Below are 27,177 nucleotides of genomic sequence, written 5' to 3'. Positions count from 1 at the left end.
CACTAATCTGTCATTTAATTTCAGACAGGTGTCTGGGGGCATGAGGACACAGCAAGGTCAAGCGCTACTGTACAGAGAGATTTGCACGTTTGTGCAGAACCGAGGGTTTGATCAACAGTCCCACCCAAATAAGAAGGAAACAGTATGCTCCTGCGCAGGCCTGCGGGTATATGTGTGCATGTGCTCTGGGGAGGTGTTTCTGTAACAGTTACACAAGTCAGACTTTATGCCAGGTAGCTATTTCGCATATGACAGCAACAAACAATCACAGAGAGAATCCATTATTCAAAACATGTAAAATGTTTGGGATGACTGCGTATCTGCAAACAGAGAGCGATTAGCCCTAAAATAGGATAGCGTCTAACTCGGAAAAATTCTGCTTGTCAGAGTTGATCTGCATGTAAATGAAATATTTGTATTACTTTAACCATAATTCATGCTTTACTCATTATGTAGAATAGTGTTGTCGGCTTATAAATCATCTAATGGAATGTAGAGGGATGAATCTGAACAGCATGGTTAATCCCAGGGGTGAAGAGAAGAAATGTCTGCAATAAACTCGACCTTGTTCTGCCTGAGTGAACACAGAGTGGCCCACGGAACAAGACCAATAATTACCAATGACCAGGCAGTTTCACCATGTCTCTTTAATGTAAATAGGCACTGGGTTATCACACAAAAATGGCTTTGGTATTGATACATTGACATACGGCACTGGGACTGCTTAAGAACTCAAAAAAAAAAATAATAATACAACAAAACAACCTGTATGCCCCCTAGCCAATAACAGATAAAATATTCCACACCAGCTGTAGAAACAAGCTGAGATAGTCTGTGTTCATTAAAAACAATTTCTTACATGTAAAGCTGTCAGGTCGGAGAGAATATCAGGGTGTATCCCATGCACCATTTGCAGTTTGTTGGAGCTTAGCCGGCATTCCGAGTCAATTCCCTCAACTTATTGAATATAGGAGAGCTGGGCACACTGACAGGTACAAGTTAGTCCAGCGACAGACGCTAATTAACAAGTGCTGGAGTAATGGGAGAGCCTAGCTTGCTCTCTGGCAACTCAGCCAGGGTCATCTCTTTAAGTGTCTCACTTCCTATTAGACAGGAGATCTCTGGCACATGCTCCATCACAACGCATACAAAGTGATGTCAGCGACAGACAAAGGCTCCTGTCACATCCTGTAGTTTTCAAACAGGGCTGCTGCTCAGCGTGCCGCACAGAACACAACTCAATCAGTTGCATCTACTCACCGCCGCGATCCTCCTTTGACATGAAAGGACGGAGGACGATAGAAATAATGGTAATACTGTGTTTATGTGTTTTGATAGAAACTCTAGGGAAAGTCTTAGAAAGAAAGATGATAGACTCATCTTCTGCTCAGCGCGGCTCTGACATTCTGCAGGGATATGCTGGAAATATTCTCCAGGTTGATGGATAGGTGGAGTGGGATTACCCGCCAGACTCATCTTCTCCTTCTCCCCCCAAACGCCTGGCCTCGACTCCTGAAAAAAAGATGCAAAAGCACAATATGAATGCCTTCAATTAGTTCATTGTGGGAGAGAAGATTAGCTTTGATAAATAGAAAAGCACTGCAGGCTGATCATGAAAACCCAAAATGTAACCCACAAACTTAAGCAAGTATTGATAATAACTTTATACTTCTAATCATTCACATTTATATGATTAGTTAAAGTAGCAAAATGGATCGAAGCAGAAGCCGTCAATTAAATAGCGGTGAGAAGAGAAAAAAAACATCAGATTTGGCATAATTAAATAAACATTTACACCAATAAGAATATGCTCTCCAACACAGCTGCAACTTCCAAGTCTCTATAAATCAAGACCTCCTCTTCTCTGTGTGTCTCTGAACTTCCCTTCACTCGTAGCCTCTGTGGACCCTCTCACTGCCAGCACAGCCAAAGAGATTGTTCTCCCTGCATCATTAAACAGTTTGAATTAACTTGGATGGAATTTAATTATGTCACACATGACGCTCTCCTACTTGAAGCTTTTAAAAGCTCTATAGTTGGCTATATGCTCGGAAGTTCGGTTTTTAGATACATTATTCGAGTCAGTGAGCTATATCTGTATGCAGCTGCACTCCTTAATGAATACACTGGACTTACCCATCAGGACGGGTTGAACTTCTGTTTCTTGGTCAGATAACCAACACATGTACCCTGAGAGGAGCTAATAATCTCTGACTCGTGGCAGTGGAAACTCTTGCTAGAGCTCTGTGTTCCACAAAGACTTCAGCTGTCTACATCATGACTCTCCTTTCGATTTAGATACACTGGAACATGACTGGCTTTGCCTCATTCAGTAAGTGCATGCATTCCCGCGTTTGAAGCGCTCACTTTATAATTCATAACAGGAAATACAAAAATAGTTACCGTTAGCAAGCCGTTCGTACCTCTTAATTGACGCTCATTATCATCCCTTTATTACATTTTACACATGACAGCCAAAGCGATGTGGGGGAAATCCTAAATGAAAGCCCTGAGGGCATTGCTCACTGCATCAAAATGTCAAAACAAAAACTGATACAGTTAGAGAGTCTGTCAATCTGAATAATAGGAATCTTGGCAAATTACAAAGCTTGCCATGAGAATATCTGCTTTACGGAGCATTTCAGAATCTAGCTCAGCTTCCATTTGCTCTCTGTCAGGAAGCAATCCAACTTGCCAACTCATCCATCACGAAAATGAACACACCGTGACTTGTTTTGGGTTTTTTTTGACATCATATTCAAATTTATCCCCATGTCTCCCTGGAGACCTCTAAATTTCAAAGTGGACTGATGCAATCTGTTGAGTCAAGAGGTCAGGGATAAAATAAAAGACTGCCGATGTCACCAATATTCTCAATGAACATGTACAGCAGATATGTATATATATATATATATATATATATATCTGCTGTACATGTTCTGTACAGTCTCCAAAAATAACATTGGAAAAAAAAAGAAGAAGAAAATTCAACTTAAAGGTTCATAAAATTGACTTTTCTGTCTGAAAATCCAAAGCAGCCATGGCGAGACAGAAGCATCCCTGAGACACAAGCTGATGGACAGATTCATTTACTGCAGGTACACGAGATTGCACACTAATTTAATCGGGCTATAGGAGATTGCTCACGTAAAAGACACAAAGGCACAGTGGATTCAATCTAATGAAGCATTCTAAATCTACAACCTGCCCATTTCTGTCCTCATTTACATCAACATGAGAGTGAAATATTTCAATCCTCCCTCAGGTTAACCGTCCTCTGGAAAAAAAACAGAAGAAGGAAAAAAAGAAAAGGGAAAAGTCTCTATTTGTGGAATATCATGCCAAGTATTCCTGTAGCTTTTGACAAAAACGGCAACAACAATCTGAGCAACTATCAAAGACGAACACCGGGCGTCACACTGTGAGAGTAAATGACTGGGAATAAACTTAAAGACAAAGTCAGAATAATGAGGAAGCAGCTAAACCTTGGTGATACTTAAAGAACATTACCAGATGATCAAACTCTCCATGGATGCTTCTCTGCGCACAAATGGATAATTACGAAGAATAGTGTATAATACTCACAGAGGATATACAGATCTGCCTCTATGGATATATTTACATTTAAGCAGCTACTGTACAAGCCTGCGATGGAAATAACATCCCAAGAGCCCTGCAGGACGCAAATAGTAGGGGGTGGAATATATCTAAATAGTGGTTAGTCTCATCAGCAAGGGAAGAATCTATTGTTATTAGGCCCAGCCATGCATGTAAATTCACTGCCTTCAAGTAAAAACTGAACTGTAGGGTATATGCCAACAAGTAAGGCGCATAATAAAGTCAAGTGCTGAATTTCTCTCAATTTCCACAACATCCTTGTTTTGAAACGAGTAATGGAGTCCGTTAAATATACATGAGTTGCATTAGATATTGCCTCTCCTACATAAAAACCAATCAATGAATGAACATGCCATCGCTGCTGTTCCTCAAGTCACCCGATCTCCCTAATGTTCAGTTCTATAAATGTGATTTAAAGGAAAAAATGGGAATGGTGTTGCAAAAGAAAAAAAGAAAGAAAAGAATCAAATGAGAGAACTGATGCCAAATTTATGGCAGCTTATACCAAACGAGCTGCAGCAGCCAATTAGATTAGATTAGCACAGCTCAGCAGAGCAGGTAGAAACAGCAGGCTGGGGTCCACCTAAAGATAATATAAAGCCTGTTAACACCTGGCACGAACATGTGTGTTCGGCGCCAGTGGATTTTAGTACAGGTTTAAAAGTAATGTCGGTGCCGTGACGACACACTGATATAAACCACTCAAGCCACGTTTGATGGGCTAGTGATTCGTGTGGAATATGGTCACTCATTTGCAGGCCAACCACAAAGCAATGAGGAATGAGATCTGAACACAAGTGACTGCTGGGGAACTTAGAATATTTAAGTTGGGGAACATAAGGAAGTCTGCTCTAATTCTAGATGTAAACTAATGGACTTATCCAGCTGTGACTGCAATATTCCAAGTGTACGCCTAATGCCAAGAACACAAACAAAATCTACCCACCAACACTGTACCTCACAGATTAGCACATTATATCATGTATATCACAATACAATCACTGTGTACATATGACATGTTGAAGATATCACAAAGATTCTGTGCCTTAAAGTGAGCTTTGTAACTAGTGGGAGATGTTTTTCTAGACAGTCGGACAGAGCTGACAAGCTTGCTGCTCTCTCCTTTTTCCAATTATTTTCCTCAGCTAATCAACAGCAGCTTGTGGCTTTATACTTTGTGCAGACATGATTGACATCAATATACTCCTCTAGCTCTCATCATGAAAGTATTAAATAAGGTAGACTCTGGAGGAGCCACCCCTGTGTGGGACTGGGCAGTGATGATTCACATAGGTTACAACACAACAATGATCACTTAAAATGATGAAATGATGCAGCAGCTATTGCTACGGGCTTTGCCACTTTATCCCAATAACAATAAGTCAGAGTGAGTTGTCTGACAGGTCACTCAGTTCCCACACTGTTATTCCAAGGCCGCAGCATGCATCACACTCGGAAATATCTCACACCTTTATCAGCTCTTTTTGCTACATGGTAACAGTCGAGGTAACCCACTCCCAGCCTCTACATAGAACCAGTCTGCAGCCCCCCCATGTCTTAATTAGAAGAATTTTTCACCTCCGAGCCTAGGTGGAACATGGAAGTGCATTAATCTTAATTCTCCACCTCAATCATTTGAAGAGACTCCTGTGGTAAACTCCAAAGGCGGTGACTCGGTAGCAGGAGGAAGACGGAGAGCTGAGAAAAGAAAGGGCCTCGGTTTGTTCTGCGCTCACACTGGCACGCTGGCCACCTCAACAGGCAAGTCAATCATTTACCTCACCAAACTTCTTTTTTTTTTTTTGTCAGCATGTTAATCTGAATGAATATTCAGAGTCACACGGGATGACATGGCAGGCGGCTCCCACCTGTGTTGTGATTGATTTGTTTTCTGATGCAGCATGAAGGTGACTGTCACCTTATAAGATGAACTGAGCAGAGTCGAGGGACTGTGACACGTTTCAGTCAAAGAGTTACCATTCAGCCCTGGTTCATCTCACGCTCTTTGCCACAGTGGACATTTCCTATTTTGGGCTGCTTTTCTTTCTCTCCTTCTATTTTGCTTTTTTTTTTTTTTGTAAAATGTATGGATTTGTGATGTGTAAAAATACTTTAATATCAATTTTAAATAGTGATAAGCCAATGACACCTAATGCACAATCATTTATACCCCACTCCATCTTTTCACTGTGAGGCAGCCAATGGTACAGACTGTAAGAGATGAAGAATGGAAGTGAAACAATCAGATGATTGAAGCAAGAAAAAAAATGCTCTCTTTGGCAATTCACATAAGTTGGTCATTTGAGCAAATGAGAGTAAAAAGACAACTTTTAACCAATTAACAGACAGATTTGCTAATGCATCACATCTAAATTGCCTGTGATATTAAACAAGCTCTCAGTTCACATTCACACTTGAGTGTTATCATGAGTGCTTCAGCACCATCACTTCTGAGCAGCACTTGATTTTGAATTACTTGCTGTTTGTGTGGGCTGACCACCGCAGGTCAGCACAGTCCGCTCACAGCAAGAGGGTTCCTGGTTCGAATCCCAGCCGGGGCCTTTCTGTGTGGAGTTTGCATGTTCTCTCTGTGTATGCGTGGGTTCTCTCTGGGAGCTCCGACTTCCTCCCACCATGCAAAAACATGCATGTTAGGTTAATTGGTGTCTCTAAATTTGGCCCTGGGTGTGATTGCGAGTGTGAGTGGTTGTTTGTCTCGTTTGTCTCTGTGTGGCCCTGTGATGGACTGACGACTTGTACCCCGCCTCTTGCCTAAACAGATGGGATAGCCCCCCCGAGACCCTCAGTTGGCATAAGCGGGTATAGAAAATAGATGATGCCCTTTGTCTTTGACCATGGTCCTTCTTACCTCATCAGTTCGTTTTCTTCTTCTACCATCAAAAGACCAACAAAAGTGAGGCAGTGACTGTTTAAACTCCCCTGCAGTTTCACAATAATGTGTGCACACTTCAGAAAGCTCCACTTGAAAGTCACTGGGAATATGTCTTGCGTATTCCCATCACAGTGAGGGGCCTGTTCAGTGTTTAGGTTTATGCCATCTGTAAATTCTCCTGTGCTGAACATTTTCTCTTTGATAGCCAGCAGCTTTGTAAACAATATGCTGGGATTCTTTCGAAAATGCTGGCTTCTACATATAACAAGGCCTAATTAGGTTTAGAAATTGGACGCCGGTCATTGAGGCTTTCTGGGAACAAAACATTTCAAACATGAGAAGCTCTGAAGTAAAAGAGGAAAGTTGGTTTTCACGTTGCGAAAACAAAAAGATACTTGGAATTGACAACTGTTCGGATACAAGTCTTCTTCATCTACGCAGGCAGAGAAACAGACAGTGAGCAGCTTGAAGGAGGAATATTAAGTGATGTTTATCTGTCATGACAAAGGACATGGCCCGGTGCCCACACAGAAAGCAAGCCATGTCATCACCATGGAGCTCGAAATATCAACAGCACAATACATACAATACATGTCCTACTTTGACTCTGCTGTGGGATCACAGCTCTGCACATTTGTGAGTGAATGCATGCAACATTTAATAACATCAGGGAATCAAACTTTCACTTTTTATCTGTCTTTTCTCTCTACATTGACACATGGAGCAACCTAATAGCCTAACATAGTATATGGTTTTGCATGCAAATAGACTCTGTTATGATAACTGAGATAATCCCATTATTTTTTATTTTTCTATCATAGTCCCCATAGAGTATTTCACCCTCTAAACATTGCTAACATATCTTATAGTCCAGTCTCATGTCCAGTTGTCTGTGTCAATGCACACAGTGCTGTCTGTTCATGTTTTTCAGCATCAACACACTCCTGATCTTCTATGCGGTTTTATCATCTGCAATATGAGTAATCTATGGTAGTTAATTGAGCCCAGAGGCAGTTGGTTTCAATGAAGGCTCCTGTGCGTTTCTGGCAAGAAAAAAAACACACACACACACAAAAAAAAAAAAGCAGAGAAGAAGCTCTCTTGAGAAGGCAGCTCTCTGTCGAGAGGCAAACAGAGCAGAACTCCTGCCGTGTTCATTAGCTGTCATTGATCAGTGATTCAGTCGCTGTGCAACTCCTACCGCGGCTCTCCTATTACAAGTTTCATCTCCGAGAAATTAATATAAAGGTAAGAAAGTGGAGCCAACACAGCATTTTCCTCTTTGTATTTCATTTTTCACTGCACTATTTTGATGTGGAGGGATGCTTGCCAAGGTTTTCAAGAGACTGCCACACAGCACACTTGTCCGTTCTGCAGTTTCCTGATATTTATATGAGCTAGTATATTTAGTTATTGGCTTCACTAAAATGCTATCATCGCTGCAACCAATTCCATCACAGGTGTACTATAGAATGAGCCTGCGGGGGGGGGTCATGATAAATGGCTGAGAGGGTGGGTTCATGATAAATGGCAGAGACAAAAGCATAAATAATGCAGAGATCAGAGGAAGTGGAATAGTGAGTCACTCTCTACCTCAAGATACCCCACAAATCCCTGGAGAGAGTCCAACACAAGTGTCCTGTCTGACATCATCAGAGTCTGTTGGGTTTCACCTGTCACATACAGCCAAGGACAAAAAACTGCAGCTCCTCTCTGGCTCTTCTCTACTCCTCAACCTCAGAAATCTCACATCTCATTGTCTACTGTACACCTGGCAGCTGAAAGTTTTAAAAATACACTTAGGTTAGTTTTCCTATCTCAGATTTCATTGTATTTTATCCATTTCTATTTCCTCTGTATCCCCTGAGAAAGGACTACATATACACAGTGCTGAATGTACTTAGTAAACCATGACAGAGCAAAGCCTGAGCTATTACAGTTAAAAAAAAAAGAAGAAGCATAACAATGAGATGTATGCTTAGCATGACAAGCCAGAGTTTAAGTGAAAATATAAGGGCAAATTAAATCAATATTTCAGATCTCTGCCAAAGGAGCTGCAAAAGAGCCATTATGTAGTGCTAATTGCACCTATAGGGCCTATCTTTAATAATGCAATCTGCCCTCTCATTGGAATTCATTGAAAGTCTTCAGGTAGACGACGGGGATACTGTTCCTCATTTCTTTGGTTTTCTTTATTCCCTTCATGTCTGCCTTTGAATATTTATTCTTCTCTCATTTGCAGCAATCTCTGGCTCAGCCAAGGTTCTGTACCATTCCTTATTCCCTTAACTTATATAAGGAATAAAAGGACTTTAAAATATCAATGTACATTATGAACAGAGGGCTAGCAATGCAGAAGAAGTTTTCTCAAAGCCATGTTACTTCTAAGTTATAACTGTCTAATATCCGATCCACCTGTGTGATACGATGCGATAACTCCAATGCCACAGGCACATGCGACAGCGGTTACTTTTACTATTCCATTAGCAAAAACAAAAGTGGGAATTCAGAAGTAGCAGGATGGTAATTTTGTCAGAGATTTTCTTTCTGTAGGATTGCTGAGAAGAGGAGAGAAGGTTTGTGTCATCACAAATAACTGAACAACGTGTGTCTTAAAGATCTCAAGATCAACACCTTTAAGCTTGACTAACGTTTGAAGCTGACCAAAGGGAGGAAGAAGCAGCCTTCTGCAGAAACGTTTCATGTTCAGATGAGATCAAGACTGAGTTGTTTGGCCTCAGAATTCTTCAGCTCAACCTCAAATCGTCAGATAGACAGATCCAACAGTCACAATTGGCCCAAACATCCATCAAAGCTGGTTGTAGAAAAGATAAAGCAGGCTGACATTAAAGTTTTAGGATGGCCTTCTCAAAGTTCTGACCTCAACTCCATTCAAAATATGTGGACTGTCCTTAGAAGTCAGTTCAGCTAAAACATCCAACAACAATTCTGAATGATTCTTGAAAGAAAAACATTCTGGTCAAGGTGTAACGTGGAACATTTAAAACCAAAAATACAATTAAAACAAGTGCACTGAATTCTTTTCCACGTACATTATGCAAAAGTAAACTTGTACTCAGAACTGGATCTTTTTCCTTTAATCGGTAGATGCCAAAATTGACCAGAAGCAACCTCAACAGAATACATTTGTCTTTTACATGTATTCTAAGTGCTAGTCAATGAACACCTCCACTTCTTTCTGACTTTACGGAACCGCAAAGTTTCCCTAATGACCAGATTGTCATATTTACAGCAACACACAGCAAGGATGAGCCAATAATGTTGGCAACAGTTTGCTCAATTTACTAACTATCAAGTGTGCTTAAAATAGCCATTTAATATGCCATCTGAGTTTCCCTGCTCGGATAAAACAAAAGTTTGAGTTCATGAACGCAAGTTATATATGAACACATGTATCGATAAGGCAAAGGTTTATGAAACCAAAGTGTCTCCTGATTCCAAAAGGACTTGATTAAACGCAGAGCCTTGCTTTATTAAATAAGATATGCTGTGCTCTGCATAAATTCATTAATCGATAGCAAAACTGCCACACAAATATTAGAATAATTGATCCAGGATGATTCAGCAGCAGGGAGGTCTAGAGGCTTGCAGGATATTAGCGCCGCATAACAGTCATAGTGAAGGTCAGTGGATACTACAGTAATGACAAATGTCCTCTCTTGACTCCTACTGTTCAGACTTTATTTTGGTTAGTTACAGGAAATTACTTTCCGCACCTTCCATCATCTTCCACACACCCTGCAAGCTGTGGCTTTACAGCGATGACCAATCAGGGTACAATAAAAACAAGCTGTAACTGCCCGAGTTTGTTATAAAACGTATTCACACAACTGACACCAAACTGCTGGTTATTAAAGTAAGAGTTAGTGGGCCAATGAATAACAGCACACAGCACTGATGTAACTGACCTGGCAAAACTCCCATCAGAACTGCTTGTCAGATGCTGGGGTCGCTCAGGTATCTCAAAAGCTATTTGTGGCCCTTTTTCAGCAGACAAAGCTATGATTCTTTCCCTGAAGAAATGTTCTGAGAATGTGCTATATATACAATCAATTCTGTGTCTCCTTCATATGAAGCCTACTTTTTTTCCCATCCAGGAATGTGACCGTCTGAAACAGTTGAGAACTCCTTCAATTTCTCTGGTGTTTGGTCGGCATGTTAAATGAATTGTTTTCTGGTATATTTTCTGGTATATGGTATACTATACTAATACCATCTATTTCATTTTGTGCATCCATTCCGTACACGCACACAGACATGGATGCTAAATATATGCAGCGCATTAACTCAGCTTCGGAACCACAATAAAGTAACTGATGTGGAACAGCCCTGAACAACAAAAACATATTTACAACAGCAATATTAATCAAATTGCATTCCATTTTCTGACAAGAGACAGCCTATGCTGTGCTGTTATCTCTCAAACACCACAGTGAGAGAAAAAAAAATTAATTTTTTGTCAGGTCAAAATTGATGGAGTGCCTCTAAAATGTGTCCCACAATATCAGCATAGAAGATGTCAAAACAATGGGGAGAAAATGCATTTCCACTTAGATATAAAAGCTTTGAGAACAAAAACGTCCCCTGCCCTCATGACAAGTTTATTTCTTTTGTTGGTTACAGTACCGTAGATGTCCCAAAGTGGCTTAAAGGTTCAGGGCTTTCCTCGTTCATAGAAGTCTATGTGCAAGGTTCAGGGAAGTCAGCGGAGCATGACACATTCTGACCACGGTTGAGTGAAAAGAGCGACAATTCTGGGAGTTTCCCGTTCCTATTCTAAGGAGCCAAAGGTTCAACTGTAGTAAGTATGGCTCTCATCAGTATTCTAAATACCTTCTGGCTTACGACTGATGCTGCAAGTCTGGTTCTCGAGTAAAACTAAACAGAAGTAAAACAAGGTTACACTGGGCTAAAGAGAAGCAGTCATGGACTACAGATGTCTGGATAAAAGTGATATTCAGTGATGCATCAAAAATCTGAATTGGACAAGAAGAAGAAGAACTGTTCTTTGATGCAGGTGCAACAAAACATATAAAAGTGACAGCCTGAAGAAAATTCATTTAATTGATCATGTGGGGTTGATGTCAGTTTAAGAACCAGGGGAGATGGCAGAGAATGTACAAGAAAGTTGGGGCCTGATGAAAGATAGCTAACTTGTGAAAAAATAAGTCCATACCTCAAAGAACTCAAGCTGTCAAAAAGTCAGAAGAGATTAACCAAAGTACTAATAGTAGTTTTTTTTTGGTTCATCCTTCCACATTCAGATTTGAGTAATTCCATATGTTTTTCCTCTACTTAATCAAAAAACGGGTTGCACTGTGGTGCGGTGGCCTTTTTGTGTGGAGTCTGCGTGTTGGAATAAGCGGGTATAGAAAATGGATGGATGGACGCCCTTTGTCTTTGACCATGGTCTGTCTTACCTCATTAGTTCATTTTCTTCTTCTTCTACCATCAAAAGACAAACAAAATAGAGGCAGTGACTGTTTAAACTCCCCTGCAGTTTCACAATAATGTGTGCACACTTCAGAAAGCTACACTTCAAAGTCACTGGGTATATGTCTACCCAGCCTCTCGCCCAATGATTGCTGAGATCCACCCACCCGTGACCCTCAGTTTGATTAAGCGAGCACAGAAAATGGATGATCTAACTAAGCAAGAAATTTAAATAAAATGTTTTAAGTATGTTTTAAAATTGAGAACTTTAACCTTCAAATGTTTTTTTCTTCCATGTCTGTGATTTGCCTTTTTTATAAAAAAACAAAACAAAAACAAAACAGCTGAATGAACACCCTTGAAAAGGGCTGTTTCCATATACATTTTTTTTTTTTTACCAGGGGTTGTATACACAGCATACTTCTATGTCCTTGTTTGCTCTCCATGGTGCTGAAAGCCACTTCCACTTTCAACAAACATGGGACATGCTGAGAGAAACTCATGCTCGCATGAAACTGCTGTGAATAAAATATATTTAACAAAAATATTTTACTATCATTATTTTATAATATCATTATTTTGTTAGCAGTATTATTATTTTAGTAGTAGTAGTATTTTGTGGTATTATCGTAGTAGTATTGTAGTAGTACTAGTAGCAGCAGCAGTAGTTAAATGTTATTCTTTGCTATTCTGGAGGAAATCTTTTTGCTCTAAAACACTTTTTCTCAATTTATTTCTTACGAATCTAATTTCTGATGTGTGTTGTGGTTTTTAAAGCTTAAAGAGGTTTCTTAGCCAGCAGTGCTGAACAAAGCGCCAAATTCATACTTTATAAAAGACTGAATAGCACTGAATTGAACAGAATTGCAAAGCACGGACTAAGCCACAGGGAGAGTGTTGAGGAGCAGGAAAACAACAACTGTTCTTCTGAAAAATAAACACGAGGAACTCATAACTGTTCAAGCTGCCCTTCAATAGAATTAAAACTAGACTACGTAGTGAGGCAGCGCTCCTCCTGGGAGGCTTTCAACTAATGGGAATGTACATTTCAGTAAATTACCCTTATGAACATAAGATTATACAAAGATGGTGATGAAATGTGAAAAATTTGTAAAACCATTGCATCAACTTCGCTCTTAGCGAAACCATGAAAATGATCGGCCGAAACGCCTCACAAGCTGAAGTTGGCAGTTTTACAACTTCATGAAGGTGACAACAAAACTGCTAGGATTCAAACAGCTACTGTGGCTTTGAGTGGGCCTGGAAATGTATGTCTGCATCGCAGATAAAATTAAATAGATTACTCATATCAGTAAGTGACCTTGTGATTCCTGCAATCAAAATGTCAAGATTTCTCATATTCCTGTGTGCCAAATTAATGCAGCCGCGCCTCATTACAGCAACACTTACCAATAACCCCAAGAGAACACCGTGTCCTTCAGAGCATTACCGCTGAGTTTACCAGACAATTGTGACAGGGAGAAAAAAGGGTGAACAACACATAAATATAAAGATCTATTTGAGGACACATAGTATATTAAAATCCCACGCACCTTTATTCTCTTGGCTTTAGTTCTTCAGCGGTATGATGGCTGGAGAAAAGAGAACAACAAAGAATGAATGCCAGCACTTTACCAACTGTAAAATAGCCACATTAGCATTATTGTAATTTTCATGTCCACTGTCATGACCAAACTATTATCACTGGCTTTGTAGTATTTATCCTTTCTCCTCCTGCTTCAGCAGTCTTCCTCCTGCTCCTCTGCTTCATCTCTGCGCACCAACCTTGCCATGGCTAACAGGAAGCAGAGGGCACAGTGCTTTATTTAATTAGTCACAGCAGCTGAGTGCTCATGTGGAACCAAACAGGGGAGGCAGATTGGGGTAGTGAGATGGATAGGCGCTCTCCCACCGGGCCTTGGCTATGCTGTCAGAGGAGCGTAGATTACATGACAGAAGGGGGATCAGGGGAAGGTGGTGGTGGTAGTGGTTGTTGAAAGGCAGGAAGATGTAAATGGCGTCTGTACAGGGGGATTCATCCCAGAAAATAGATTGCCTTTGCTTCTCAAGTAACCCTGTGCTCACACAAAAGCACTAAGACTGTTTGTCTAATATGCAAACAAGCAAGCCGTGGGACTGAGCTGTTGTTGTGACGCACAGCACCAAGTGGTTTGACTGCTTTTATTAACTGTGACAACGGTCATTATTCCAAATGATTTAAAGGCCACTAAAATTCTTTGATCTCTTCTGACACTGATCAGGTGGCCTTTTCCCTCACGAACCAGCAGATAACCTCTGAAAGCTAGCAGGATGAGCTTGATGGCAAGCACACCCCTTGATATGTTTCTTCCTGAATTTAAAGGCAAGGAGGGTGAGGAAAGCAGATAATTTGCTCCAGCAACTGGCTTTTACAACACACACAAACACTGTAAAGTACAAAATAACGGGTAAACAGATCTAATCAGAAGGTTTAGTGTAGTGTAAAAAAACATGATTCATGTGATAAGAGGTTCATATTACCATTATTATCTAATCAGTGGCCTTTAACAGAAAAGTCGCCGCATGGTTCACCCAAGGAGAAAACACAACAGTAAAGATGTGGCCTCCTTTATGGTGCTGAACCAGCAAAGAATATAAACGCAGCTTGAATATTATGTGTGCGAATACTAAGCAATGGTGTGCAGGGAGCTCTTTTAATTAGTACTTTTGAAGTTATCCCTTGACCCACATCTAATAATGAAGGCAACATGAATGTTCTATTTACATATCTCTAGTCAGTAATGTGTGACTGTTGGGAGGGCCCAGTGTTGAATATGTGGTGCCAGAGAATTATGGGGGGGGGGGGGGAGCACGGCTCGTCAAGCTGAGCTGCCTCAGGCTGCTTTTCGGGGCCCTCTCAATAATTTGAACTGTAGCAGTGTGGAATGATGTTTGTACCCTGCAGGTGTGTCAAACCAGGTTATGTTTGCAAGAATACTGTATGAAACTTTCTAATAAACTGTCAGATGGTAATGTTTAAATATAACCAAGATTTTTATACACACACACATATAAATACATACATATACATTTACATATATGTTGTGTATAAAAAACATTTAGAAATATTCATTTTTTTACATAGATGTTTGCTTGAATATTTGCTTGTGTTACTGTCCCGGACTGTCAGTCAATCGTGTTAAAGCATCAGGGTTGGGAGCCTCCACAGGTTTCATTCTAGTCATTTCAAGGAAAATTCTAAGATGCTCAATCAATAATACCTTATACCTAAAGTGCTATATTTCTTTAAGCTTCTTCACACTGATCAAAAAGCCCACTAACACCCACTATAATCTAGCTTTTGAGTGCAACAGGAAACTTCAGCATCCAGTCCTGTGTCCTTGTTTTAATTGGCTTCAGCCCCGATCAGCATTAATGAGAATACAACATGAGTGCACGTGTTGATTATCAATAAGACTGCTGCACGTTGGGCATCTACACTGGGCAAAACTCACTTTTCTTCCAGCTTTGTGCAAGACAGCTGGAAGCTCACTCTCAGTCCTGACGTGCGAGGCTGTCACCAGGTCCAGGGAAAAACAATAAACTGGCCTACATATCTCAGAAAGTTGCGATTTTTAGAAACTGTTGTTCAACGCAGCCTGGCTGGTGCAGTGTAATGCCATCCTTTCGTGATATTGCTGACAGGCTTGGTCTCTGGGGGCTGGAGGTAGTTTCTGGACTGAGAAACAACCTCTCAGGATAAATACACGACTATGGCAATCAGAAAAGGTTTAACTGGCTCGTTACAGCAGGTGTCTGCACTTGAAAAAACTGTTTAAATAGAATACTTTGGGTGTAAAAGTGGCATATGTGATAGAAAGGATCTAAAGGGGACACAATGAGTATAAACTTGGCTATATATCTGTTTGTCTGTTCAAGATTCACCTGATCATAACCTCAGCCGGCTAGCTACTCCAAATCTACACAACATTTAGGGTGATGAGCCACAAGGCCTGAGGGTTTAGTACGATTCCAGTCCTGTCACTCAACTTTCAGTGGTGGCCTCATCTTAAAGGAGTGAGAAGAGTGTGCAGGCTGGAGCTTCCTCTTGCTATCAGCTGCCGAGGGCTTGATATTCCCTAACATTCCACCTTCACAGGGCCTTGACTCACTTAAGAAGGGTTAATAAAACAGTTTTTCACACCCTGCTCACTTTTCAGAGGGCGAGTCAAATTGTTCTTTTCCAGTGATTCTGTGTCTGTGAAAGAACTGGGTCACCAGCGCTCTCATCCAGGGGTTAGTGCACACAAGCTGAAGCCAGATTCTGACAGGAGCTGCACTTGCATGACTGCAGCCCCTTATAAACAACACATCATGTTAAAATGATTGAACACACTTCAGAGAGAAGGTGAGGGATGAATGCAGCAAGAACTACATGCAGTTTGTCTCTGCATCGGGGTGGACATTAGTCACTAATAGAGCCTCTTTTTGCGGTGTGTCTTGGGTATCCTTTTGCAATTGTATGTGTGATTGTGCAAGTGAAAGTGTTGCTGTTGGCTTTAGCACCAGCAAATATATAAAGAATTTTAGCGGCACTGTTTGTTAAACATTATTTGCCTCTGCTGTAAACCCAACAAAGGGCTCCCATCCCAGTGCAAATGAATGAGCACAGGTCCCTAGTTATCACTGGTTATTGTTCCAATCAGGCTGGCTTTGAAAGGGAAGGCGCGCTCTCCTTTGGACAGCTCATTAAGATAACACAGAAACGTGGCTTGCCATCATCCTGGGTTTATTAAAGTGGGGCTCATTTTAGCTCCTTTGTCTCATGCAGGAACCTTTGCCTTTGTCAGCGCAATTGGAGCCAGATGGCAAAACAAAGCTGCCTGTCTGGATTGCTTAGAGAGTGATCTCATAAGACAGAGCCATTAGCTTGACTTCACAAGCTCACCGCCCCTAATATCCACCTGGTTCCACCAGGTGCACGGGCGGTGACGGCAAGAGGTGAGGGCAAGAGGGGCTGCAAGTTTCTGTCTTGTCACTGGAGTGCAGTCATACTACAGTTTCACAGTTACATCCTCTTTCTCCTCAGCCCTTTTAGCTAAAGCTGAGCTATCAAGTCTAGGTAGTTGCGAATGGCTGACCCTGCTCCTGGCTGCACAGATATCTCTGAAACATTCATGAGAGAGGCAATAGAGAATAAAAGCCATTGTCCCCCTCTACTCGGAGACTCTCCTTCACCTCTCAGCTTATTAAAATCACATGGTATTAACTTTGGCGTTCACTGAAAGGCTAAATAATTCAATCAGAATAAAAAAGGAGTCAAATGAAGAACTCTAATGACATTAACGCTTGAGGGAGAACTGCTGAGGACTGTGAGGGGTACTCTCTGAAGGTAGTAATGCAGAAGAAGCTTGCCCTGTATTTTAATGGAAAAATTAATTCTGGCTTCATAAGGTCATATTGCTAGTCAGCAAAATATCACAATAACTCTAATCAGAGTTAAAATAGCAAACATGGCAATATTTTGCCTTAGTTTACCTGCACTCTTGGAAAGCAAAATACGAATACTCAGCAAAACCAGAGTTTTAAGTAACTGTTCTATTGCTCAGAGTTAGATTAAAAGACTGACATCACTCTACGATGAGCATGTTAACACATACAAACATAATTATAATTATTTTCTAATTGATTTAGTCTGTACAAAAACACACATGTAAATATATTTGCATCTTTACAGAAGTTGAGCCTCTCACTTGGCCACATGTAACTTTTCTATTCTTGTCTTTGCAGTGATGCAGCCAGGCAACCTGCCAAGTATCCAACTTCAGTGGAATGTTACAATTAGTGTTAACATCACATCAAGTGTTTGATGAGCGTTAACGTGACACGTCAGTGTGTTAAATCAAAGCAAAGATGAAGGCAAAGATGCTAAACAGAAACACATGCTCACATGTACCTCAACCAGCCTGTGAGATGCATCTCTCCTTCAGTCACAAAGACTGCAGCTGAAGCAGCCGAATGAGACCGGGCAACTGGGAATAACATTTCACAGGTGGAGCGTTTTCTCGCAGTATTTTACCGTTCCAAACATGTCAACTTTGATATATTACACCCTCTCTTAAACTAACGTGCCAATGTGAAAGTGGCTGCCAACATTACAGAACACTAAGCTAAGCTCACTATCAGCTGGAGACAAAAAAATAAAGAAATATTTAGTTTCCCTTCTGCTTTTATTTTTCTCGACTGTGTGACTGCTCTGCGGCAAATCTTCTTAACCTCCAAGTTTATATGAAATAAAGTTATATGTAACCTTTTATATAGAACTTGTCAACAAAAGATCAAGTCATTTGCCTTCATGGACATACATGCATTAAATCAGTAAGCTGGTCACGTTGATTCTTTGGGACAGCCGATAGCTTTCATCACGTCGGTGTACATTGTAAAAACTGTGACTGTCCCCCAGGTCACAGCAAAGCTCTTTTCTGTGTAATATTTCACATTCCAAATATGTCAATATACTGATACCGACACCGAGCTCACTCGGCCTCACAGAACGTTCCGTCGGTACACTCACGGTCTTGTTTCCTATCATTTCCTTCATAAAATGCTCGGCTCCTGACACTCTTGTAAATGGCAGACAAAACTTCTCTTCACGGGATCTAGTGCATGATAATGCAGGTTGATTTTTGCTGGACCTGTCATCATAAAATCTGAAACAACTTACTCCAAGTGACAATTATATGCCTAACACACTGCAGCCAGAGTTGAATTGCAAAATCAATTTGGCTTGATAAACAGGATCATTTGCTTGCAGGACACGGCAGTACTGTGGCTGCCATTTTGTCACGCTTGAAACTTGTGGAACTGGTTACCATTAAATTTACAGACAAGATGGATTTTATAGTTATAGCAGTAGCTTTGGGGGAACATAAAATGTAAAATACCTAATTGGGAACACTAAATTAGTGAGCTGGTCCCCCCGTTTCTGCCTCAAACACTTATACATATGTAGTGGAAGAGCAGTACACTTTGTGTAACAACTGATTAACAGTTGGAAGCAGTAACATACTGACAGCTCTACGATGTGGCTCTGTTGAATGGATTCAGTGCCTTGAGTTAGTCTCATTTGTCAAGTGCACTCGTGCTTTCTCAGGATCCCTCAAACTTTAGTAAACCAAGTTAATGCTTAGTTGTTTGCTCTGTTAGGTCTCACCATTTTGACACAAACACTTCTTTTTGACAAAGCCACACTAAAATGTGGGTAATTTGGCATTATTTTATTATTTTTGTGCAATAACCTATATGTGAAAAAAAATAAAATAGATAAAAACATACTTCAAGACACTGAATATCTATTCGTAGCCTGATCAGGATGGAAACAGGATGTGGAACTTGCAGGTGAATTTTCTATGTTAACTCTTTCCTGACCGCATGAGAGGATAAGACTTGACCAGGTGTGGATATACTGACCTGTCTTTGACTCCTCTTCTTCCAGCATCTTGGCCTCTTCAGCTGTGGGAAGACAGAGGAGCCATTATCAGCAGGGGCCACAGTATAAAGGCAGGCGCGCAATGTCGTCACTTCATCACAAGTCTATGGTGAGCTGATCCCTCCCAGCTCAAAGGACAAACTTTGATGAGAGAGCTATATGACGATGAAGCTCCGCACAAAATGGTACCCCCCACCCCATCACACAGATACACACAACCATAACCACCCTTTAACCTCCTATCCAGCCCTTTCACAAAGACGGTAATCACATTAGGCTTTAGCTGCAGGCTTTCTGAAAACCCACTGTCAACAGAGTTAGGGAGGCAACACAGTGATGGCTGTCACACTTTCATACACACAGCTCATGCATGTGCATATGTGCACACACATATACCGGCTATAAATAGCCTGTGACAAAGTATCCAAGTGGCAGAGAGGTATTCTGTGAAATGAGTCTCATCTTAATCAGAATCTGTAGTTTATTGTCTGTTAGATGAGATTAAACTAATAACAAAACTAAATGTCGAGGCTTCCCAATTCGTATGTTTATATTCCACCATGTTAGCTCAATTTTCTTTGACTCTGACAGCAGAGATTGTAATCCTCAAGGGAAATTAAGGGAAAAAAAAGTTAACTGTGCTGCATTTCTACATCCAAACAGCATATATGAAATATGAAAAATACATTTTACTTTATTGTGCTCAGTATACAACATTACTGAAAATTATTGCTCCACTTTATCATTAATGAGATCAGTGAGAAATGACTTTGGGCACAAAGTTTTTAGAATTTGGACAGATTGAATTCATTTGCACACTGATGCCAAGAAGATAGTCTGTTGCAACTTTGAGCCTAACATCAAGTTAAGTTGATAATAATGTGTACATCTTTGAGGGAAAAAAATCCAAGAAAGCACCATGAAAAAATAAGCATATATATTTTTTTACATCCTCAGACTTGTAGTGCAAAATCAACACAGATGTGGGAACCTTTTCCCACTCGACCAAATGTTCTGCCAATGTGGCATCGCTAGGAATACCTTGGGGGACGAGGCTTTGGAAGAGTGTAACGCTCATTTAAAGGCACCTTAAAGTCAGGGTGAAGATGAGGGCATCCACAGAGGAGTGAGAGCTGCCTCCCTTATACGCTTACTCTTACCATCCTATACCTCTACAGGCTGCACTCACAGTGTGTGTGTGTGTGTGGGGGGGGGGGGGGGGGGGGGGGGGGGGAGTGGGTGGTTACGGCTTAAGAGCTAAAGCTGGACAAAACACATAAAAGACAGGAGAGTCAGAATACAGAAACAGCTGCTCAGTGAAACCAGGATAATGCTACTGTTCGATGTCATCCTCCTTTCTTCCCCTATTGTTTTTTTTATTTTTGGTTTTGTTGTCTATTGAAACACAGCTGTGACATCATAAAACAATTCAAATGTAAGGAATACAAAAAAAGCCCCCATTAGTACACCTTGGTGCTATAAACAGACTGATTTGTGAGCGAACTGACTGATGTTAGCATCCTGGAAACAGCGCAGCTTTCTAAGATCTTTGTGCATGTTGGGAAAAAAAAGCCTTAATGACTTCTGATTTTTGTGCTGTGAAGGTTTTAATGAATTTTCTTTGCTTTTAGATATAAAATATTCATAGTAAAGATTAAATTTTATTGTTTCACTACCAAAAAAAACTTTTTTGCCAGCATTTTGGCCAGGCATACAGTAAATTTCATGATAAAAAGCATGATCTGTACACAGAGCTGGAATGAAATATATCAAGCATGTGCCGGTTATTTGTGACTGACATGTACACAGAGCAGATCAATAATAGCTTTTGGCTGGGGCTGAGCCTTTTTATACCTGAAGGTTAACCTCTGTGTAACATGTGGAGCACAGTGGTAAAAGCACCCTGGGGGACACACTGGTTCCCTTATGACTTTCTTCGTTCACACAGAGGAAATCTGTCCCACGTTGATTTCACATGATCCCGAGAGAAGTTTTGATTAAATCATATGCTTGTCTGAACGTAAAAGGAGAGTTGTAGGAATGGATCATTGGCTCTGGATAGGTCATTGAGAGATTATATTAGAAACATAGCCATAATCATTATGTAAAGATGGCAAAAGAGAGGAATGACTGAGAAAAAGCTATGCTTGAGGAAACAAAGCCATGCTGGTGTTGAGATACAATTTTGGCTCAGGAACTAAGCTTTCACATCCAACTGCAACTCCACAAGCTGCTCTGTTGTGATACACATTCCTGTGCTCCGCATACACATTATGACAGGGAAGAAAAATGACTTACTCACTTCTCTACTTTTTCTGACCCTTGTACCCTCGTTACCCAGACCCAGTGAAGAGAGTCAACTTCAATCTGGCCATACCCGAGAACACCATTAAAAGATAAGACAACCACAATTACGTTGCACATCTCTGCTTCCTGCATCCCCAACAGTCCCAGATATGTGCGTAGCAACCCCATTTTGAGCCCCTCTACTTCTATATTCACATATTATCACTCTACAAGCAGTATAATAGTCTGCATGACATGTGAAAAAGTCAGCATTCAGAGTCCTGAAGTTTGTGCTTAGAAAATCTTTAGAAAAGACACCAGAAGCGGTGCTGGCAGGGCACAAAATAAGACTTAACATTTCAATAAGGCAGACAGTGGATGACCACATAATGAATCCCCCCTTCGGTGTTAGCGCTGCAGGCGAGACAAGCAACTCCTCTTCGAACCCACAGTAGAAAGGGCCCCACAACCCTCGGAGCCCTTTGCCCGTGGGAGGACCAGCATTATATTCCTCTCTTTCCATTTCATTTCATTTCATATGTTCCATGCAGCTATTTACTCTTCCCTCTGAGTCTGTGTCACTTCCATATTTATTTTTAAACCTCTGGGCCCTGGCGCAGACTCAAGCTGACCTTTATTTAAATGTCTCCTCCACTCTGAGTAGATCTCATTACAGCAGAGCTGGTGGCTCTGCACTATCCATCTCATTTCAAAACTTTTTCTTGTTGCACTTGCGGCAATACTCAGCTATTCCGCAACACTAATTACTGGACCCAAGTAATGATGCTCTTCTCTGCCGAAGATATGTGTCCCACCATCCAAGATCCAGCACATACGCATTAAGCAAAACTCCCTCTGGATTCTCAAAGCTCCTTGAGCAGTTAACATCTCATCACTGCTTTCTGCTCCATCTTTCTTGCTCTCATTGTGCCTCCCACATGATGTTGGCATCACGTTGGATTTCATCTGCTGAGCTGATATGTGAGGAGTTTAAGGAATCATTCTGCATTTTAATGAAAGCCTTATGAAGGCTTGAAAGAGCTTTAGAGCATTACAAGCTAAAATCTATTATTCAGCAAGTCCTTGAACTGTGTATGCATTCGCCAAACTGAGAAAAAACATCAGCTTTTTTAATTACTGCATATACTGTGTGCAGCTCCAAATTTGCCACTGCCAATAAAGCCACCGTTCATATTGCTCCTAATGAAGGCAAGAGACTCTCAAAACAGTCTTTTATCCATTTCATTTCATATCGAACTGCAAGGGTTGAATGGGAATCCTCTTTTCTCCCATACCTTCTCTCCTGGCCACCTCGCAGCTCTCCTTGATCTTCCTGCGGCAAACAGCAGCCAGAGCAACGAGCAGCACCAGCAGACACACGGCCAGGCCAACAGTTACCCAGAGAGCCACCGTGGGGAATGCGATGTTCTGACCTGAAGCAGAGAGGGCAGAGGGAGAGAGAGAGACGGGTTGAGAATAGAGAACCTCATTATTCACTCTTGCAGAGCTAAAATAAGCACACAACTGTCACCGTAGCATCCATCACCATTATTCTGCTGTTTGGCAACTTTACTGTTTGAGTTTCTTGTCATGACAATTATAAATAACCCAGACGGCACAGCTAGTAAAGCGCAACATCATGGCACTGATAATGACTACTGCTCTTTTTGTCAGCATTGTCATATTCATTAGGAATCAGGCTTTACTTTCACAGACAGTGGGCTGCTGGAGAAAAACAGTAATGAGCACAAACCTTTCTTTAATGTGAACAGGGACAGAGCTTCTTTACTAGTTAGCAATTAAGACACTTGAGTCCTTCAATTATGTCCAGATGGCAGAGAGTTTACCAGTTGCACAAGACTCTGTTGTCATTTCACTCAAAAAGCACTGGCATGGCTTTCAGACACATTGGCACAAACTATCACACCCCCTGCCTTCTGCGACATATTGCTCTAATGTCAGAAGCTCTGACGGTTTTGCTTTAATATTCTCCAACTTCTTAATATCTCCAACAATGTTACTATTCTGACAATGTTCCCAAGCATACGAGTTTAAGACAGCCTGCCGCACTACACTGAAATCACTTTGCAGACAATTAGCCATCCAAGTTAGTAAGAGTGTTTTGGCAAAGTGGAAACTGATGAAAAGAAATAAAACCTGGTCAGCAGGACAAAAAAAAAACTATATCAGACACAGCCAAATTTCCCAGGGGTATTCAAACCGAGCAGAGGGAGAAGAAAGGGAAAAAAAAAAACAGAAGACCCATTAAATGGCTGTGAGCCTGGCTGTAGCACAAACAATCCTCTTCAGAGAATGCCCACTCTGGGCAGAAAAGGCACAAAAAAAAAAAGGAAAATGACTGGCACTGGAGAGAGGTAATGATGAAGCATCTGTAAGGACTTGGAATTGGAGATGAAGACGGGCAGACAAACATACAACCCAGCCAAGATGGAGGGTAAATAGAGGCTTTTCCATTCTCAGATGGAAATGCATCCAATTTGGCCATAAAGCAAATACACCTGACATTCAAAAAAATATATATAAAATGCTAAGACTTTTGGGGGACGACAATATCATTTGGTCAGTCCATCAGACCACCATTCAGCACCTATTAAATGAACTGCCGTGACATTTCTGATTCCCTAACAATGAATCCTAATGACTTTGGGGACTAGGTGAATTGCTCTAGACTTTTCTCAGAAACTACAGAGTGAAGTGCTATGAAACTCAGCACACATTCATCTCTTAACTTCTCCTCAAATGCCATTTTCAAAAAAAACAAAAAAAAACTTTCAACTTCAACGAAAACCTGCCAAAACACTATGAGCTTCGGAGCAAATATTAACATGCTAAAAGGCTCAAATAAGATGGCGAACGTGGCAATCTCCACACCTGCTTAACACGTGCACGTGCATTGTTAACCTATGTGCATCCTGACACAAATGTTTAGCGCTCACAGAGCTGTCAGCATGGCTGCAGACTCATTGTTTTGTTATCCTGACTTTTAGCCTTGATAGTTATCCTTAGGGACATCTTTAAGATCAATGTCAATGACAGATGAAACAGAATCACTATTTGTATGCATCTGTCACCAGAACTGAAAACAATTACACACAATCGAACTACATTATTGCAGTTTAAAGGTCACTGTTATGTTCTTTAGCTGTACATATGTATTTCAAGCATCTGTCATCACACAAGGTGTGACTTGTTGGTGGTGCGATAGCAAAGCAGGAGAAACAACCAAATGTCACTGAGAAAGGATAAAATCTGGAAAGTCAATCTTGTCATTTTGATGGAGCTGCCCAAGACTCCCCAGGCTAGTCATGACTGATGTTTCTGTGGCTCTCTGTCCACCAGCGCTGCATTCTGCTATATTCAAAGAATGACCAACTGAGAACCACTAGCAGCAAAACCACAAAACGTGTATGGAAGAAGAATAATCACATTAGAGCTGCTCATGTCTCGTCAAGTCCAAAACGTAAAAAATACGTCTGACTTTTGTGTCAAGTAGAGACGTAGTTGGGCCCCTGTTTCATTGGTCTTTCTTATTCTCTTTACTCTCACACCTTCCCACCATCCCCCTCCCTCCCTCCCTCAAGGCAGACTGATCAAGACAAATGCCATAGTCTGCTATCATTGCAACGCCAAGGCCCGGAGGGCTGCAGGATCATATTTTTCTTTTTCTCTTGTTTGATGATGTGATTTTGTTTTCTTCAGAAATAGATTTGTCTCTAATGGTTCTGTTTACCTATCTTCTCTTCCCTCTTTTTCTTTTTCCCCTCTGTGCAGGGCAAGGATGGAGTGCTTTGGGCTTCACTGTCACGGTGTGCAGACTGGAGAGCTGCACCAAACTGGACAAACTGGACTTATGCACTCCGTGTTTTCTGTTCACAGTGAATGTGAAGCGTTTATCAGAACACACGTTTAAAAAATTGCAAATCAGAAGAATCAGGTATAAATCATCATAAAAAAAAAAATAAAAAAAACGTGTGTGGCCCATAAGGTTAAAGGTGTAAAATGAGGGAAATTCCAAACTTTTACTGATTAGTTTTTTTTCCCCATACCTGACAACTAGATGCTGTGTTTATTGCATAAATAAATATTCAACCATTAAATTGTATGCGACATTCCAAATATGCAAGCTGCTAAGTTGTTAAATCATCGGGGGAATTGCAGCTCTGGCTCTTACAGATCATTTAAATTACTTCTCACCTTAGAGCACGGAGGTTAAATACAGAGGGTATAAAGCTAAAACATTGAGCTAAAAGAATAGCAAGAACATCTGCCCATCACATAGAGGTGAATCAGGTGTTGCTATAGGTTTTGTTCTCTCCGTATGTTTGGTCTCTTTTATAAATGGAAAACAGAAATGAGTGGAAAAACAGCTGATTCATTTCATTTTCAGGTTCTCTTCAGGATTGTTCGCAGCGTCCAATGCAGCAGTTATGAACAGCAAACATAAGCCACCAATGTGTCAACAAGGCAAATATTTGGTCATATGTGCTATGTATATATACAATTCAAACATTTAGTTCCAAACCAATTTGATTGCAGATTTGGTGCGGTTACAGTATCAGGCTCTTGCTGGCTGTGATGTGCAGAATGTAAATTTTTTTTTTTCTGTTCCAGTCTCGTACACAGTGGCTGCCTGCTCTTCACGCTCCCAACATGTTTATTTTAGAAAACAGAATAATCTGGAAACTCTAATAACTTTTCATGCACTCGTTCCCCTTTCATACTTTCCAACAAGATTTTTTTCAAATATTTTACAATAGTGCACAGTAACCCTGTGTTCATAGCACACAATGTAAGGTTACCACACGAGAAAGAAAGAGAACATAAAACGGTACCAACCGCACAACAGATGTTTTCTGTCCTTCGGTACACGAAGGTCTGGACTAAAGATGGAAGTCTAAGGATTTAAACTTAATTCCATGTGGTTGATATGTGCCAGTGTGACCATACCTTTGGCAGTGCAATAATCTTCCATGACTTCACTCCCGCTGCTTTATTTTGGCATCATCGCTCTACAATCATGATTTTGCAATAACTTTCCGTTCCACAAGGATTCAAAAGATCTATTCTGCACACATCAAAAATGAAAGCAAGCAAAATGTAGTGGGTGGTGTGTTTCCTCTGCACCGTCTGACTTGAAATATAGCAGTTTCCTACATGACACAACAACCAACAGACATTCTTGATGTTTATTTATAAGACGTCTGTTTTAAACTATCCACAGCTGTCCCAAACATGTGTCTCATACATTAGTGATAAATGCAATATGTTCACATAATTGCAGAAGCATCTCCATGATATATATATATCAATCAGGCAAAACAATAAAACCACAGAAAGATGAAGTGAATAATTGCTCGACTTGTTGCAGTACTTTAAGGGAAAAAACCTGCATCTGGACAAACATTTGAACGTGATTTTGACCTGTACAAACGACGTA

General features: G+C 40.8%; 1 protein-coding gene across 2 annotated transcripts in view; it reads right to left on the bottom strand.

Moving 5' to 3' along the window:
* Nucleotides 1–627: 627 nt before the first annotated feature.
* cd276 (CD276 molecule) overlaps nt 628–27,177 on the bottom strand; it is a 62,184-nt gene continuing 35,634 nt past the window's right edge. The window contains exons 5-8 of one of the 2 annotated variants that reach the window (XM_072380242.1): nt 23,015–23,152; nt 19,415–19,456; nt 13,519–13,557; nt 628–1,512 (exon numbers count right to left, since the gene is read on the bottom strand). In XM_072380242.1, coding sequence (XP_072236343.1) covers nt 13,535–13,557; nt 19,415–19,456; nt 23,015–23,152 — 203 coding nt within the window. In that variant the 3' untranslated portion in view covers nt 628–1,512; nt 13,519–13,534. The remainder of the gene's footprint in view (nt 1,513–13,518; nt 13,558–19,414; nt 19,457–23,014; nt 23,153–27,177) is intronic. The other variant, XM_072380241.1, reaches the window with a different exon arrangement.

Source organism: Leuresthes tenuis, unplaced genomic scaffold, assembly GCF_036924035.1.
Source record: "Leuresthes tenuis unplaced genomic scaffold, fLeuTen1.0.hap1 SCAF_2, whole genome shotgun sequence".
In the NCBI taxonomy this organism is placed as follows: domain Eukaryota; kingdom Metazoa; phylum Chordata; class Actinopteri; order Atheriniformes; family Atherinopsidae; genus Leuresthes; species Leuresthes tenuis.
The sequence above is the reverse complement of the archived record's forward strand: the minus strand, read 5'-3'. Positions and strand labels throughout refer to the sequence as shown.